General features: G+C 41.2%; 1 protein-coding gene across 1 annotated transcript in view; it reads right to left on the reverse strand.

The window, feature by feature from the left end:
* Window positions 1–7274: 7274 nt before the first annotated feature.
* Window positions 7275–15473, reverse strand: part of LOC111969390 (cingulin-like protein 1) — a 43572-nt gene continuing 35373 nt past the window's right edge. Inside the window, 7 exon segments of the mRNA XM_023995492.2 lie at window positions 7275–9021; window positions 9418–9585; window positions 9780–9823; window positions 9825–9885; window positions 10227–10351; window positions 10610–10693; window positions 12968–13057. Of these exon segments, the coding sequence (XP_023851260.2) occupies window positions 8880–9021; window positions 9418–9585; window positions 9780–9823; window positions 9825–9885; window positions 10227–10351; window positions 10610–10693; window positions 12968–13057 (714 nt within the window). The 3' untranslated portion in view covers window positions 7275–8879.

Consider the following 15473-nt stretch of genomic DNA (forward strand, 5'->3'; position numbering starts at 1 on the left):
TTCATATTCTATTGTTACCTAAGACCTTCATAAACACAACCAACGATTATTTTTGCAATAGCATATATGAAATGTATTTATTAGACTGTTAGAATGTTCATGTCCAAAAGACTCATCACTTGCTCGAAGGGGGTCCCTCAAGGCCAGGCTTTTCTAGTGGTAAATGGTTTGACCATCCAGATCTGTTTACACTTGATTGATATCCAGATACAATGGGTCCCTCACTACCTCCAAAGGTGGTCAGAAAGATCTGATCGCAATCAGATCACAATGCGTTCTTTAATCGTCTATACCTATCTTTAAAAATGTGTGCACAATCAGAATGTGGACAAGATCAGGACAAAGGATGCATGTTAGCACCAGGTGTAAACTGGGCTAGAGTGACACATTATATCCTCTCATGGCAGGTCATTATTTTAGCCAGGCTAGGCAGGACTGCTTCTGGTACTGTAGCAGTATTGAGTGTGTGCAGTGTAGACATTGAATGGTTTGTGGGAAATCATGTGTGAGTTGAATTACAGTAAGGTTGTATGGACAGGTATATGTTTGCTTATATTCAGGTTTCGATCGTGTTTTAAGGCTTGGGGTGAAATGTGTTGATGATATGGTAGGCTGCTCATTTAAAATGTAATAGTTGATATTTGATCATTATAGGAGGGGGTTTTGACAAAGAGGGGTTGCTGATCCTTCCAGAGTTTGCATTGAATGTGAAAATATAGATAAATATACTACTGTACCTTCCTTGAGAAAAATGCATAAAGTAGTTGACACATTTCTCCATGTCAAAATGGGGGATCACATTCCTGGCATTAGTATGGTCACAACTCTATGTCCTCCCTCAGCAGAAACAGTCACATAGAAACTAAACTAATGTTCAGGGTATTTTCTTTGGTCTCATAGTAAAACCAATTGCGTAACAGGTCATGTTGTATATAGGCAATGAGTGGAGGCATAGAAAGTTCAACTGAAATATATCATATGTTTCGACAAAGATGCACCAATATGTAAWGTAAGTACATTCACGCTTTTAGGTTAACCATTAACCACCATGGTTTTGTTTACTTCTGAATCAGTCAGCCAGCCCCCTAGTATGGCCACCCTTTCATGCTATACCGATCACTTCTTAAAGTAACACGGTCATGTATCAAACTCAGATGCCATATTTCACTATCCCATGAGTACTATATGTCAGGTAAGGTGTGTTGWTTGTGATCTTGTGTCTTGCTTCTGGGAGGCACTTSWTTCAACAGTGTTACTCTTGTTTCCACCTGGCTGGTCTTTCAAGAATGACCAGATTCATACTGGAGCCGATCTGATAGTCGAGCTCAGACCTCAGAAAGCCTCCAGGGAGAAACATTTCAAGCCCAGAATATTTAATTCACTCATGACCTGGCATCCTCAGCATATCAAACTACATACAATGACAACCACACGGCCCTAAAGCTCCCAGACAACTCAGACACGGATGACAAGTTCATGTCCTTTCAATAACAAGGCAACATACAAAACATGTATGTATTCTACTGACTTGTTAATTCATTGTTTGATGTCGGAAGGCTGGCTGTAGGTTGCCTGTTCCTTTCTGATGCTTTCTGTTTGTTTTGTAAGAGAGAGGCTCAGTGAATTGGGCTCTCCAGTCAATCATTGGCTGCATTAGACCCTCAGACGACCGTCACTACACTTCTATGAGGATACTGACTGACGTGGTGAAGTGGCTGTTGTTGTTGTAACCAACAACAAAAGCTGTTGTCTGTCCTGCATCACTACAGCCGTGGAATTTCATAGACTTTTGTTTTGGCAACTACCTCACGGAAGAGCCAATCTTCACCCACTGACAGACAGTCTTATATCACAGATTGTCTGTCCCAATTTTACAATGATTCTGTCTGTTGTTGGAGGTCTCTGGAGTGAGTGCACAGCAAACAGGTTGTTTGACATTCATAATGTTATCTGATCCCACTGGGCACACACTGGTTGAATCAATGCTGTTTCCACCTCATTTCAATTAAATGATGTTGAACCAACTTGGAATATATGTTGAATTGATGTCTGAGCCCAGTGGGATGTTACTGTAAACCTTGAGGCATGATCTTGTGTTGGAAGCATTTTTATTTTTTTGAAGGGCTTAAAGTGTCCTTCATATTGTTGAAAATATGTCTGAAACAAACAGTCATTGTAGGGTTCAGAGTGACTCAGTGATGATGAGGTGTAAATTAAAAGGACTGAAGAYGAGGAAGTTTTTACTATATTTCAGGTTCATCATATAGGGTAACACTGACTAACACAGCTAAAGAGAGATAGGGAAATCTSACTCCTGAAGAACTGAGGCATCTTTAAGATTTAGTCATCTTTGTAGTGAATGGTGGTTTTGGGGTGTGAATGGGGGGCAGTGGTGGTGGAAGGCAGCCACCCTCTCTCTCCCTCTGGGTCTATTAAGGCTCCTGACAGTCAGGCTGGGTGATTAAAGCCATCTGCCAGGGGCCACAGCCACGTATTGAGATTCATTWGCTACCTCATCATTAACGCTCTCAGCCATAGAGATCATACATCAATCAGCATGCCTGCCCATTAACACTGTCTACAATTCATCTTCCAGCCGTGTCAGCCTCTCAATATGTATTCTGTAAAATGTTCTTTYTCTCCCATCATGAATAAGTAGTTGAGGTTTGTTATGAAACTTCATCAGAGGTGTCATGCCCATAGGGGGCACAAGGGCACTTGCCCCCTCAGATTTGACATCTTAAATAAAAAAAATGTTTTTTTTGTTTTGTTGAATTAATTACTAAACTTAAGAGGGGGCACACTGACTGGACCAGGCAGGGAGTACCCCACCCCCCCTAGTAAGTGGTTCCTTCCAAGGTGCACCACAGAGAAAAGATATGCAAGGCAGGATGCTAGATACTCTACCAGGATTTCCCAAACTCGGTCCTGCTTTTAGCTGCCGGTGATGGGCAGGACTCGCAGGAGGTACAGTCAAACGATTGGACACACCTACTCATTCAAGGGTTTTTCTTTATTTTGATTATTTTCTACATTGTATAATAATAGTGAAGACATCAAAACTATGAAATAACACATATGGAATCATGTAGTGACCAAAAAAGTGTTTTTGTATATATAAATAGATTTTAGATTCTTCAAAGTAGCCACCCTTTGCCTTGATGACAGCTTTGCACACGCTTGGCATTCTCTCAACCATCTTCCTGAGGAATGCTTTTCCAACAGTCTTGAAGGAGTTCCCACATATGCTGAGCACTTGTTGGTTGCTTTTCCTTCACTMTGTGGCCCAACTCATCCCAAACCATCTCAATTGGGTTGAGGTCAGGTGATTGTGGAGGCCAGGTCATCTGATGCAGCACTCCAGCACTCTCCTTGGTCAAATAGCCCGTACACAGCCTGGAGGTGTGTTTTCGGTTATTGTCCTCTTGAAAAACAAATGATAGTCCCACAAAGTGCAAACCAGATGGGATGGCGTATCGCTGCAGAATGCTGTGGTAGCCATGCTGGTTAAGTGTGCCTTGAATTTTAAATAAATCACAGACAGTGTCACCAGCAAAGCGCCATCACACCTTCTCCTCCATGCCTCAGAAATTGCAGCCCACATAAATGCTTCACAGAGTTCAAGTAACAGACACATCTCAACATCAACTGTTCAGAGGATACTGTGTGAATCAGGYCTTCATGGTTGTGTCGTGTCTTTGGCATCATTAAACTGAAGACTTATTTTTATCAAATAAAATCTCTGTAATTATTATTACGTTATTAAACTAACTTAAACATGTAAATGTAATTAACTAGGAAGTCGGGGCACCAAGGAAAATATTCAGATTACAAAGTTATCATTTTCCTAATATAACTTTCAGATATTTTAATATCTGATCAATTAGTCTTCTAATTAATGAATTATTCTTTACCTCACGTTAGTCTCATTCCAAATGTCGTAAATTGTTGGATGAACCTGCACGAACCCAGTCTTCACTATGAATCATCCATACATCAATTGTCTTAAATCATGTATTTACTAACTATATAATCACAGAAATGCATAAACAAACAGTAGATATAGTTACAAGGAAATGATAGCAGAGTTTCCCTAGTGGGATAAACCGGTATCGCGGCTTGGTGGACAAAAGGGAAGTGGGGGTCGACTGAGAAWRGCGGGAATTACGCAAATGAGTCACTACGCACTTGGTAATTATATTCATTGAAATGCTAATCCTTYGCACATGAACGCTCACTCATTYGGGAATAACTGCAATCAATATATATTTACGCTCAGTGTGTCATCGTGATCTCTGTTRGAATCGTCCGTCTTTCTGTTGGAGAGTTCGTCTGATCATCTCTCGTGGTTAGAATGGATACTTCAGAGTCCCATTTCAGAAATGTTCTTCTAGAATAGATGTTTCGGCGGTTGTCGGTCTTCGCGTTCAATGGTACAGAATTCCTAGCTGCAGACTAGTAATTAGTATCAAAGATTTGTTCTTATTCTGTTGGTATCGGTAGTCTCAGAGTTTAACCACGTGGTATGGTTAAGAWTTCAGCAATCTACTCAAACCTTAGCCCTCTCGRTTATCGAGGTAAGCTGGTCTGAAGATAAATTCCCAAGGTGGGGGTTATATTCGGAAGAGCAGAAAAAGGCTGTYCCACGACGCCAAATCAATGTCTGTGCTCATGGGGCGGGCCAATGACTTAGTTAGCTTTAAAGGGAATTGGGTTCCCTTTCATTAAACAGTTTAAAATCATATTACATAAGTTCACAAATAGTTTCATCTTTACTCATTCATTTTATACAACAATTAGATGCAAGCCTCATAACTGAGACTCTTGTATAAACAGAGTTATGGTAATGTGGCTGTATTGTCTCTCATGAGTTTCACAAACATTAAACGAAATGGCCCGGTCGTAGCTGGATTCTTCCCCGACCGTGTACACCTTCTCCAAAACATGTACATTGTTCAGTTCTCAAGTTCTATGCTGGAGAAGAGGTTCCTTTCTCCTGTGAAACCTTCTTTCTCTCTCTATACTGTCTGGCCATGAGGAAGTCAGTCTCCTACAGGAATTTACGACCTGAGATAACAGCAGCCTGGGTATAGGCGAGAGAGAGAGGGGGAATGCACGCTATACCCAAAGAGGGCCACGTCATGACAGTTGAATTGCTGCAAAGAAACCACTACTAAAGGACACCAATAATAAGAAGAGACTTGCTTGGGCCAAGAAACACGAGCAATGGACATTAGACCGGTGGAAATCTGTCCTTTGGTCTGATGAGTCCAAATGTGCGATTTTTGCATTCCAGGTGAAGCTGGTTGAGAGAATGCCAAGAGTATGCAAAGCTATTATCAAGGAAAAGGGTGGCTACTTTGAAGAATCTCAAATATAAAATATATTTTGATTTGTTTAACACTTTTTTGGTCACTACATGATTCCATATGTGTTATTTCATAGTTTTGACGTCTTCACTGTTATTCTACAATGTAGAGAATAGTAAAACTAAAGAAAAACCCTGGAATGAGTAGGTGTGTCCAAACTTTTGACTGGTACTGTATGTCTGTAAATGAGTTTGATTAAGCTATGAAGCCTATTGATTATTTTGGGATGAATAAATAAACAATTTTTTTTGTTTGTTTCTCTAATACTAGCCACCTGGCAATTTTATAAAGTTGGCTTTAGCTAGCCAGCTAGATAGGTTCCCAATCTCSCATCCTCATAACTCCTTACCAAGCCATTTCAGGCTATCAGTCAAGTTAGAGTAGCTTGTCTAACTATCCTAGCTGGCATGCCTGCTGGCAAGGTTGCTTGACTTTAGAAGACACAAAAAATGTATTTAATTATTGGGTTATGATACTACATCCCAGTGGCAGTTGTACTAAACTCCTAAGGCATAAAAGTTCTTAAAGAATCAATGTGGATTATTGGTTAAAATGTCAAGATTRCAGGGAAACACTGTTTCAGATGTTTGAAAAATGCAACATTTCCTGAAATKTGGACCTCCCTCCCTCCATCCTCATGTATTTCTTGCCCCTTCTAAAATAATAGATGGATGACGCCCCTGTTCATCATCACCATCCCATCTCACCAATAGGCAAGCATGCATTTTACCAGCTTAGAGAAGAATATCAAGAGGACTTGTGAACACAATTTACAGCAGACAAAATAAAGCCAACATTCCGGATGTCTTTGAAATTCTTTCTCGTACCTTCTAACGTGTGCCTTTAGCATTTCTACAGCTAGAGGGCAGCAGAGTACCATGTACAGTTTTGAGAAAGTTCTAAATAGTTGGCCGGACTACTTATTTTCATTGTTCAATGTTATCTGAAAGAACAAGATATTCTTCAATCTCAACTAAAACATTCTAAAAGTTATACAATTGAGACCTGAGGTAAAAAAGAAAAATAGTGTCTGAGGCCATGGTCCACTACTTCTAACTTTACAGAAAATCACTACAGCCACCAACCATGACAGCTTAATATTTTGCARTTGTAAAGTTACTACCTCATGACCGTTTCCCGCTCCCCGCTCCCCACTCCCATCTTTCACCAGTTACTGCATGAGTTCACCCAASCACGGGACAAGAATTTCAAGAATGGTCATTCTTTAAAGCCCTCACAAAAGCCCCACCCCGAGCAGTGCACTCCCAGTGTGTGTGTATGCTGCTTGGGCTGACAGAGGGGCCAGAGATGATCCCCACGCATTTAAAAGGTTGATTTGTTTGTTCTCCACAGAATGGTGACAAATGCAGGTCACGACCTGGGAACAATGACCTGCCAGTCTTGCTGAGAGGATAAGAAAGCCTTGTCTCTACTCCCTTTCTTCCTCTGTAGTCAACTGTAAAATACCTTTAAAAATAATGTAGTCATATCTCCTAATGCAGCCTGGATTGCACCTTCCCACATATGGTGTCATCTCTTTAACACAAGGGATCAATCATGTCCTTTCCCCCTGAGACCTCGGAGGACCTGCCCTGCGGTGCTTTGGTGTCAGGTGCTGGACACAGGATCAATAGGCTTCAGCAGGAAAATACTGGCCCACTGAGCTCCATATTAAATATGGGGGGCTGATATTGACACAGCTGCCTTGGCCAGACAATAAAATAATAAGTAGGATGAATGAGGTCACACTGAGAGGATCATAAAGCATTCACGCACCACTGAGGTCAATCCTTTCAACTTCCTCATACAACTAAACACTCTCCAAAGTTGCTTATTTTGTGTACCTAAATAGATTAGAAGAGACAGATGTGATCAGCAGTATAATTTACAGAGACAATAAGCATGTGAGATTAACTATGGGTAAATTTATTTCCTTTTAGCAGGGTTTTTAAGCAAAGTACAGATGTGTACATACAGAGAGGTAGCGGCAGTATTTCATCTCAACCCCCCACTCCAAAACGACTGGAGGAGGCACACAGCCAAAGGCCTCTTCTTCATTCCATACGGCAACAACAGCCTTGGAAGCCTTCAGAAATAATCCAACGGACAGTGCAAATCATCACAGTGTAGCAAAACATATCGATTGTCAATACAGCTCATCTGTATAAACTCCCGTATCATATAAACTTGCATAACAGAGGACAGTCCCCTCCAACAGATAATAGATAGGCACAACAGATGCTTATAACAGGTACTGACTGTATGGTCATATAGCATAATAATATGCTCCCACAGGTGCACATAGCAAATACAAAAGGTAGTCAACAAAAAAATAAATGTTAATTTTACATTAGATTGACTCATATGTCCAATATTAACACTGTTTAGTTCTTGGAGGATATACCATAAACATAAATAGCTTCTTCTCACATTGTAACATGTTTCTGGTAAAAGTCATATTTCTATGAAATACAGAGATGAATCACTTTAAACAAAAGTAAGGAATGTGTTTGTTACTATAATGCAAAAAATGGACTATTGACGATTTAAACAATAATCTCAGGAGTAACAGAGCAGTCCCGGTAGTTAGTAGAAAAGCCCAACTAAAAATACACAGTAGAACCTTGATTTGAGAACGGTGATCTAACCCGTCTTTATAAAAGTTCTCCTGTATCTTATTTTAATAAAGGCAGGGCTGGATACTGCAATAAGTCAGGAGTCATAAGCCTGAAAACAGAAGTGATAAAACAGAGATGTATTCTGTAGACCACGCTAACATTATGGATGGATTACTATTCCTTATTCAGGTTTAAAAAAAGATACAAAAAAGCATCTGTATAAAGAAGAATCCCTCTTACAAATTTCCCTAAAAACATATTGCCCTTCATTCAGTCATTTCTTTATATATTCAACAGTAAATAAATAGCTAATATTTCCCTCAAATCAATTTAAGGCCTTACACTCTGCCTGACTTCATTACAAAATTGAATTGATATTCTAATGCACAATACAAAAATGAATGTTTCAAATTACATTTGTTGCTATCAGACTTGATAAGCGGCTTAACATATTTGATTAAAGATATAAAATCTAGTGTGGGATTAATACATTGATACATTTCAATAAGGTATAAGAGGTTACAGAATGCTGTCCTTTAGATTGCATTACAAGGTGAATAATTTGATTCCCTTTACATCTCTTTGCTGGATCATTCATAAGATGTAAGAAGACACATGCAATGATTAACTACGAACTTAGAAATTGTGCTGATAATTAAACTATTGCTAAATTATAATCAATAATTTACAAGACATTGCAATTAATCAATAACTATTATCTAACCATTCCCTCTCAATCTATGTACTGTTAAAGGAAAAGCAAACACACATCACTATGCTATTTGACCAGTTTTCCAAAAGCACATAGTGACCTGAAAGTGGTCTCTCTGAATAGGAGTCAGTCCACTTGGTCCTTCTGTACTTTTAGTAACATTCTCTTCATTGTGTTGCTTCACAAAGAGAATGTTGATAGGATGTTGTCTTGGCTAGAGGAGCGTTTATAGCCAGATGAAGAGCGGAAGTAGGTCTCTCCGTCCGTGCTGATGTCATCCTCATCATCATCGTCATCCAGAGGAGCAGAGTTGGTCTTACGCCTTCAGGGAGGGGAAACTAGTGTTATTCTGGGTGGAGGGCTGGGTAACGTAGTTTACACAGTATGAAAGWGTTACAGTTTGAGAGAAAGTGGGCTAAAGCCTCCACACATTGCATTTTAATATGTTCGTGTTAGACTACATTGCTCAGGAAGGTGTGAGTAATACCCTAGGACAGTGGTAGGGAATGTGTTCAGATCAATTATAGTGGGTTCACATAATGTGTGTGCAACTGTGAAACTTTATAAACATGTGCTTTACACTGTGGAATCTCTTGGTGCATGCTGTTAGCTTCAGCTGGCTAGAGCTGCATTACAATTAACTAGGTGAACAAATACCAAAGCCGAATGAGCATGTTCTTAGCGTCTTCTGTTAGCCGTGTATATTTAGCCTTTTTACCTCATCTCGCTGCGCAGGGATTTGAGCTGGCTCTGGAGCTGCTCGTTGGCCTCCTGCTGTTCATCCAGGTCTCTCTGCAGCTTCTTCTTGCTGTGTTCCAGCCGGTCAATCTCCTCCTCCGCCTCGTCCATCTGCCTCTTCAGGGCTTTCAGACCCAGGTTCAGCTGCAAGAGGAACACCGAGGTTAAAACAGCTTTGTGTGTGTGTTAGTTAAACACAGCGTGTGTGTGTGTGTGTGTGTGGGTGTGTGTGTGTGTGTTGTGTGTGTGTGTGTGTGTGGTGTGTGTGTGTGTGTGTGGTGTGTGTTGTGTGTTGTGTGTATATATATATATATATATATGTGCATGTTGCATCCTGACCTGGTCTTCTGATCCTGCAGTGAGTGGTGCTCTTCATCACTTGCATTCCATCATCTCCTTCACCTTCCTCTCCAGCCTCCGGTTCACCAGCTGCAGGTTGGCACGGTCCCTAGAAAACACAGCATCATGGGTAAGACTACCTATCTGCTACGTGTCACATACTGTAGCAGTACATAAAACACTCTGGAAACCACAAGGTAATTGGCCATATGCCACATACTGCATGCATCTACACATAGTATGCAGTATGACCTAAAGAATGTAAAACTAAACTAACCAACCTAAAGAACCAAGGTTAAGTGCAATGTGACTTAATTAGAGCCAGACAGCTTCTGTAATGAGTCTGTAGGCAGCACTGGTCCCTATAGCAGGACCTCTCTTCTCCCTCCAACCCCTACCCCAATCCCACCTCTCCCTAGGAACCCATCCCAACCCCAACCCCAACCGTACCGCTCCTCTCCCTCCAGCCTCTCCTCCAGCTCCTGGATCCGGCTCTCCAGCTGGCTCACCAGGCCCTCCTTGTTAGACTTCTGGGAGCCCTCCAGATGGGCTATTCTACTCTTCAGGTCCTTGTTCTGTTAGAAACAGTGTGAGAAACAACTTYGATACACAGTCTTAGTTCTACTTTATTTAGCTAATGTTTTGGTCAACAAGACCATTTTCAGAGCAGGAGTATAGAGATGGAGACAGAGAAGGACAGATAGAAGACAGAGATGGATTAGATGAGTGCATGTTTTGGTATGAGCCTAATGGACTTTTCACAGATAGACTGCTGTTGTTTCCCCCCCAGACAGGAAGGGAAGAAGGAGTGGGAAGAACAGGGCAGTGTGTACCTGTCTCTCCAGAGTCATCTTGTCACACTCCAGGTCCTGTCTGCCAGCCCTCTCCTGCAGGAGTTCATTCCTCATCTGCTCCACCTGTCAATCAGAGCGGAGAGAACCTTCATCTCAATGGTTACACAACCTGAGAACACAATTATTATGAGAGGCTGCTCATGTGTCGGTAGGAAGAACCCTTCCTGTATGTGTAGGTGTGCAGTTGTTGTAGTGTCTTACTCAAGGTGGAAGGAGCCTTCCTGTAGCTAATTGGTGGTTTGGATATTCTTATTTCGGTTGCATTCCCCTGAACTGATCTCACGTCAGCTCTCAGTAATGTACATTCAGATAGACTCAGAGTAATAAATCAGTCATATTTAGATGAACCTATCATAGCTAGTGCTGGGAATGCACTTAAGCCCCACAATTCCTCAGGGAGTTGAACTTCTCTCCAAAAGCCAGACAGAAAAATGTAAATCTTAGCTTTTAAGCTTGACTATTTCTGTGAAAGATTAGAAACCGAGAATAATAAACAACCTTTGACTGGTTGGTTTGCTTTAATTAGTTAGGATTACAAACTCAAACTGTCAAACTACTTCATTGTCTCAGAGAGAAAGAGAGAATGAGAGAGAGAGAGAGAGAGAGAGAGAGAGTGGGAGAGACAGACAGACTAGTTCAAGGGAATACAGATGTGGATGGAAAAAAGACAACTAATCGACAATGTTTTTTGCGAGGGGAGCTTAGTATGGGTGATATTTTATGCCAATTAGTGTGTGAAGGTGGGCTGCTCTGATGAACGATGGGCCACATAACTGGTGTGCCCGGTGCAGTACTTGAGGGAGCTGATTCAGCAGACTGGAACAGACAGCAGAAACTAATCTGCTTTGTGAGAGACGGCGGGAGGAGAGAGGAGAGATTACTCTCATTTAGACAGGAGAAGAGCACCTGGTGCCAAGAGAGGCGCAGGTGTTCTTCCTGCCGCCCCCGCCCCCCTTCACTTCCAGCCATCATGGCCATGCAGACCCCACTCTCTCCGTCCCCCTCTCCCCCCGACCACCACCACCACATCCTCCTATCCTAACCTCTTCCACTTCACTATGACTGTACACCACTCCACTGTTGCCTTGGCAACTCACCTTGGCCCAGTGTTGCGGTAATGCCACTTTGTCTAGTGCTACTCTTTTCTCTGTGCCAGGAGTTTCTTGCCTTTAAGGAAATGTAAGTACTTGTTCACTCCTTTTAGGCCTCTCATACTTTTGTTCAGGTCTTTACGTTTTCATCCATTTCAAGGTTGGAGAACTGTGCAGACTTAGCCCTTTAATCTTACCATAGCGGGACAATGAACCTGACCGTAAAATAACTAGTCCTATCTTTGTTAGACACGAAGAATGCATCATGATTGCATTGGCAGTATGTAAATCAATGAGAGCACAGTGAATTGCAGAGGTATTGCAACAGGGTAGATCCTTGGAGGTAAATGCACTTAGCACGTGTTGAATAATACAGAACACATGTACATGAATTGTATCTGGAATAACGTCCCTTCCTCTTGAAAAAGCACCGAACCAACAGTCTCCTGATCTGAGTTAGCAACCCTTTCTGACAACAACTCTTTCTTCAGGAAGCATGTACTCTTATCTCAATCTGAGTTTATAATGGCTACATCAGCAGGTTTATCAGAGGGGAAGGAAAGCTGCAGTGTTTAGGTCTGACTCCCTCAGGATGTGAGAACTATGATCAGCCACAAGAAATGGATTTGTAACTGAGACGCAGTCACAGCTAAGTGAACTCCATTGCCGTAAACTTGATACATTTGGCAGTGTGCATATTTTGGCTGTGGTGGTGCATTAAAAGGGGTATTTTGTGACTGATGCATGAAAATTGGATTGGCGCTTTTACACTGAGCAGGCAGCCTGCCAAACTGAACGATTATGCAAGATCCTCTTACATGGCAATAACCCCTCTGCTCTCTCCAGAACACAAATTAACTGGGATAGTGGGATTTTTGGGTGGCTGTTCCATACAGGGGGGCCCACACACACACGCAATGAAGAATGGCTCGGTGTGTAGGTCTGTGTGTGTGTGGGTATTTGAGCTGTCAATGGCGGGAGGGGATGGCAGACAAGCACAAATAACTGATAAGCTTAGATGTCACATTATGCCAAGCTGCTCTGGAATGACTGTACTTGAAATGCTTTCTGTCTTTTGCAGATGATARTGAAGTTAATGGAGTTTAGGAGTGTGACTCCCGGTCACAATAGAGTCAGAGACAAATTGGTGAATGACCTTGGTGAACCATGGTTAATGAATGTTAGAATGCCCCACTGACTRGAGGTCAGTTAGAGTGGTCAGTCAGGGATAGTGGTAAGGACTCACCTGTTCTCTGCCTCGGTCTATCCTGACAATCAGCAGGTCTCCACTTTGCTTTTCCTCATCCAGATCCAGCTCCAGCTGATTGATCCTGTCCTGCAGTACACAGCATCAACATTGACATGGTAATAACAATRACATTATTATTTGACCTTGCTATAAACATGGGGTTGCTTTTCTGAATGACGGCTTTAGATTTCCTTCTGCAGTGTTTGCCATCACACCACTGTCAACACCAGAGGCCTGCAGTACACATGACTTGTGTCTATAACAAACTCAAGAAAGAACCCAGCTAGCACATTTGGTTCCTTGGAAAATGTGGGATTGTATGTTTTTGATTTCACATTGGTTATGGGAAGCTATACATGCTATCTATAGCTGACCGGTAAAACTGAACGTTTTTTAAAAACGTTCTGAGAACAGAAGTAAAAATGTTGCCTTTTCTGGGAACGTGCATTTTTTGGTTGCAGGGAGGTTCTGAGAATGTTTTACTCTGGTTCCTTGAATGTTTTCCTAGGAGGTTTTATTAACGGTCTGAGAACAGAATTTATAGGTTATTTGGAGGTTTTTAAATAATCTCATAAAATTTTTCGCTGAATCATTTAATAAGACTTGTAATAACACTGACATCTTATTTTACTTTAACTCTTTAGCACAGATAGGACACATAGAAATGAATTTCCTTAGACATTAATCTTGCAAACACATTTCTTTTTTATTGTGACACGGCATCAGTGAGATTCGAACYTATAAATTGTTGCATCCCCAGTTAATTAAAGGAAGGAGGTTCTTTTTAGTTATTGCAAAGAGAAACTCGACAGTATAAAGCATTAACATCATGGAAAAGGGTTTATTTCCAACATGACAACGGACACAACATAGCCAGTTCAATGAGGGCCTGCCAATTAAGCTATGCGCATCCAATCAGATACATACTTCTAATATCACGCACTGAACACGAGCATACCATTTTAACCAGAAGCAGCATAAATCATTTACATCCAGTGATTTATAAAGTTCTCAATGAATATGTACAGTTTTCATATATAAATAGGACATATGGAATGTCATTTACACAAACACAAGGCAGGTAAAGGTAGAGCACATCCTCCGATAATTCTTATTTAGATATTGTTCAATAATTATTTACTTAATCAACATTAAGACTCACTCCTCTTTACATACATTTTTTTCAATTGAAAAATCTGCACATCTCTCAAACCCTACAGATCCTCCCTTGTAACTTCAACTAGTTGAGAACCTTACTCTCTTATTTGAACTTTAACTATGTTTATTTTAACAACTCCTGAGTACATAACCAATTTACTGCGTTTTTAACATTTCAGGATTCTTCAAAACAAGTTGTTAAACATTTCTTTGTTAAAAATAGAAAATAAATGATTCCCAGTAGTCCTTTTACAAGTCCAGCCTCAGTGGTGGGCGTTTGTTACGGACAGGACGGGGTCTCAGAACAACATTCTGAGGCTGTGGTATAGGCATCTCAACTGTTTCAGCAGCTGTACTCTGAGGCATATTGATCACATTGTCCATCTCATTGTCCATATCAATGTCATCAACATCATAGTTCCAAGATCCTCCTACATAAAGAGAACCATCTCCCTCTGCAAGAGCATCACCTTGTCTTCTTGGATTGATGTTCAACATCTGATTAATGTCTTTTCACACAGTTACCCTCAACATTACCCATGTATGTAGCAAGAACCAGAACCTCAGTTATCACACCATTCAACCATATTTCTCCTCCCCTGTAATTATTTACCAAGACCTCTTGAACAGCAGAGAAGGATCTGACCTTCCGTGGTTTGTCACTGACCCCTCAGTCTGTTCACTCGGCGAGAACTGTGGTTTAACCAGGGACAGTCGTGTACGAACCTGTCTCTTTAAGAATAGCTCTGCTGGCGTTTTGCGTGTACTAGTATGTGGTGTGTTGCGGTAGCCATATAGGAAGTTAGCGACACAATGCTGTAACGTCATACCACCTACTGCTCTGTTCTTAGCTAGCGACTTCTTAAGATTTTGCAGTAGCCTTTCAGCTAACCCATTTGAAGCTGGGTGATATGCAGGTGGCGTGGTATGCTTAATACCGCTCAATTTTAAGTACGTTTTCATTTCACAGGAAGTGAATTGTGGGCCATTATCTGTGACTACTTCCTGGGGCAGACCATAGGAAGCAAACAGATTTCTGAGTACCTCAACAGTTTTAGCTGAAGTAGTACACTGCATGTGTACAATTTCTGGCCATCTAGCATAAACATCCATAACAATCAAAAACAATTGCTTGTGGTCTTCTGCAAAGTCTAAGTGAATTCTCTCCCATTGACCTGATGCCCATTGCCATGAACTAGCAATTTTGCAGGCATGCTACACTTCTGCTTGCATATGTCACAGAGACTTACTTCAGTTTCAATATTTTCATCAAGAGTAGGCCACCAGAGAAGACTTCTAGCTAAGGACTTCATCTTAACTACACCCCAATCACTCATGTAGTTCT

Source organism: Salvelinus sp. IW2-2015, linkage group LG10, assembly GCF_002910315.2.
Source record: "Salvelinus sp. IW2-2015 linkage group LG10, ASM291031v2, whole genome shotgun sequence".
NCBI lineage: Eukaryota > Metazoa > Chordata > Actinopteri > Salmoniformes > Salmonidae > Salvelinus > Salvelinus sp. IW2-2015.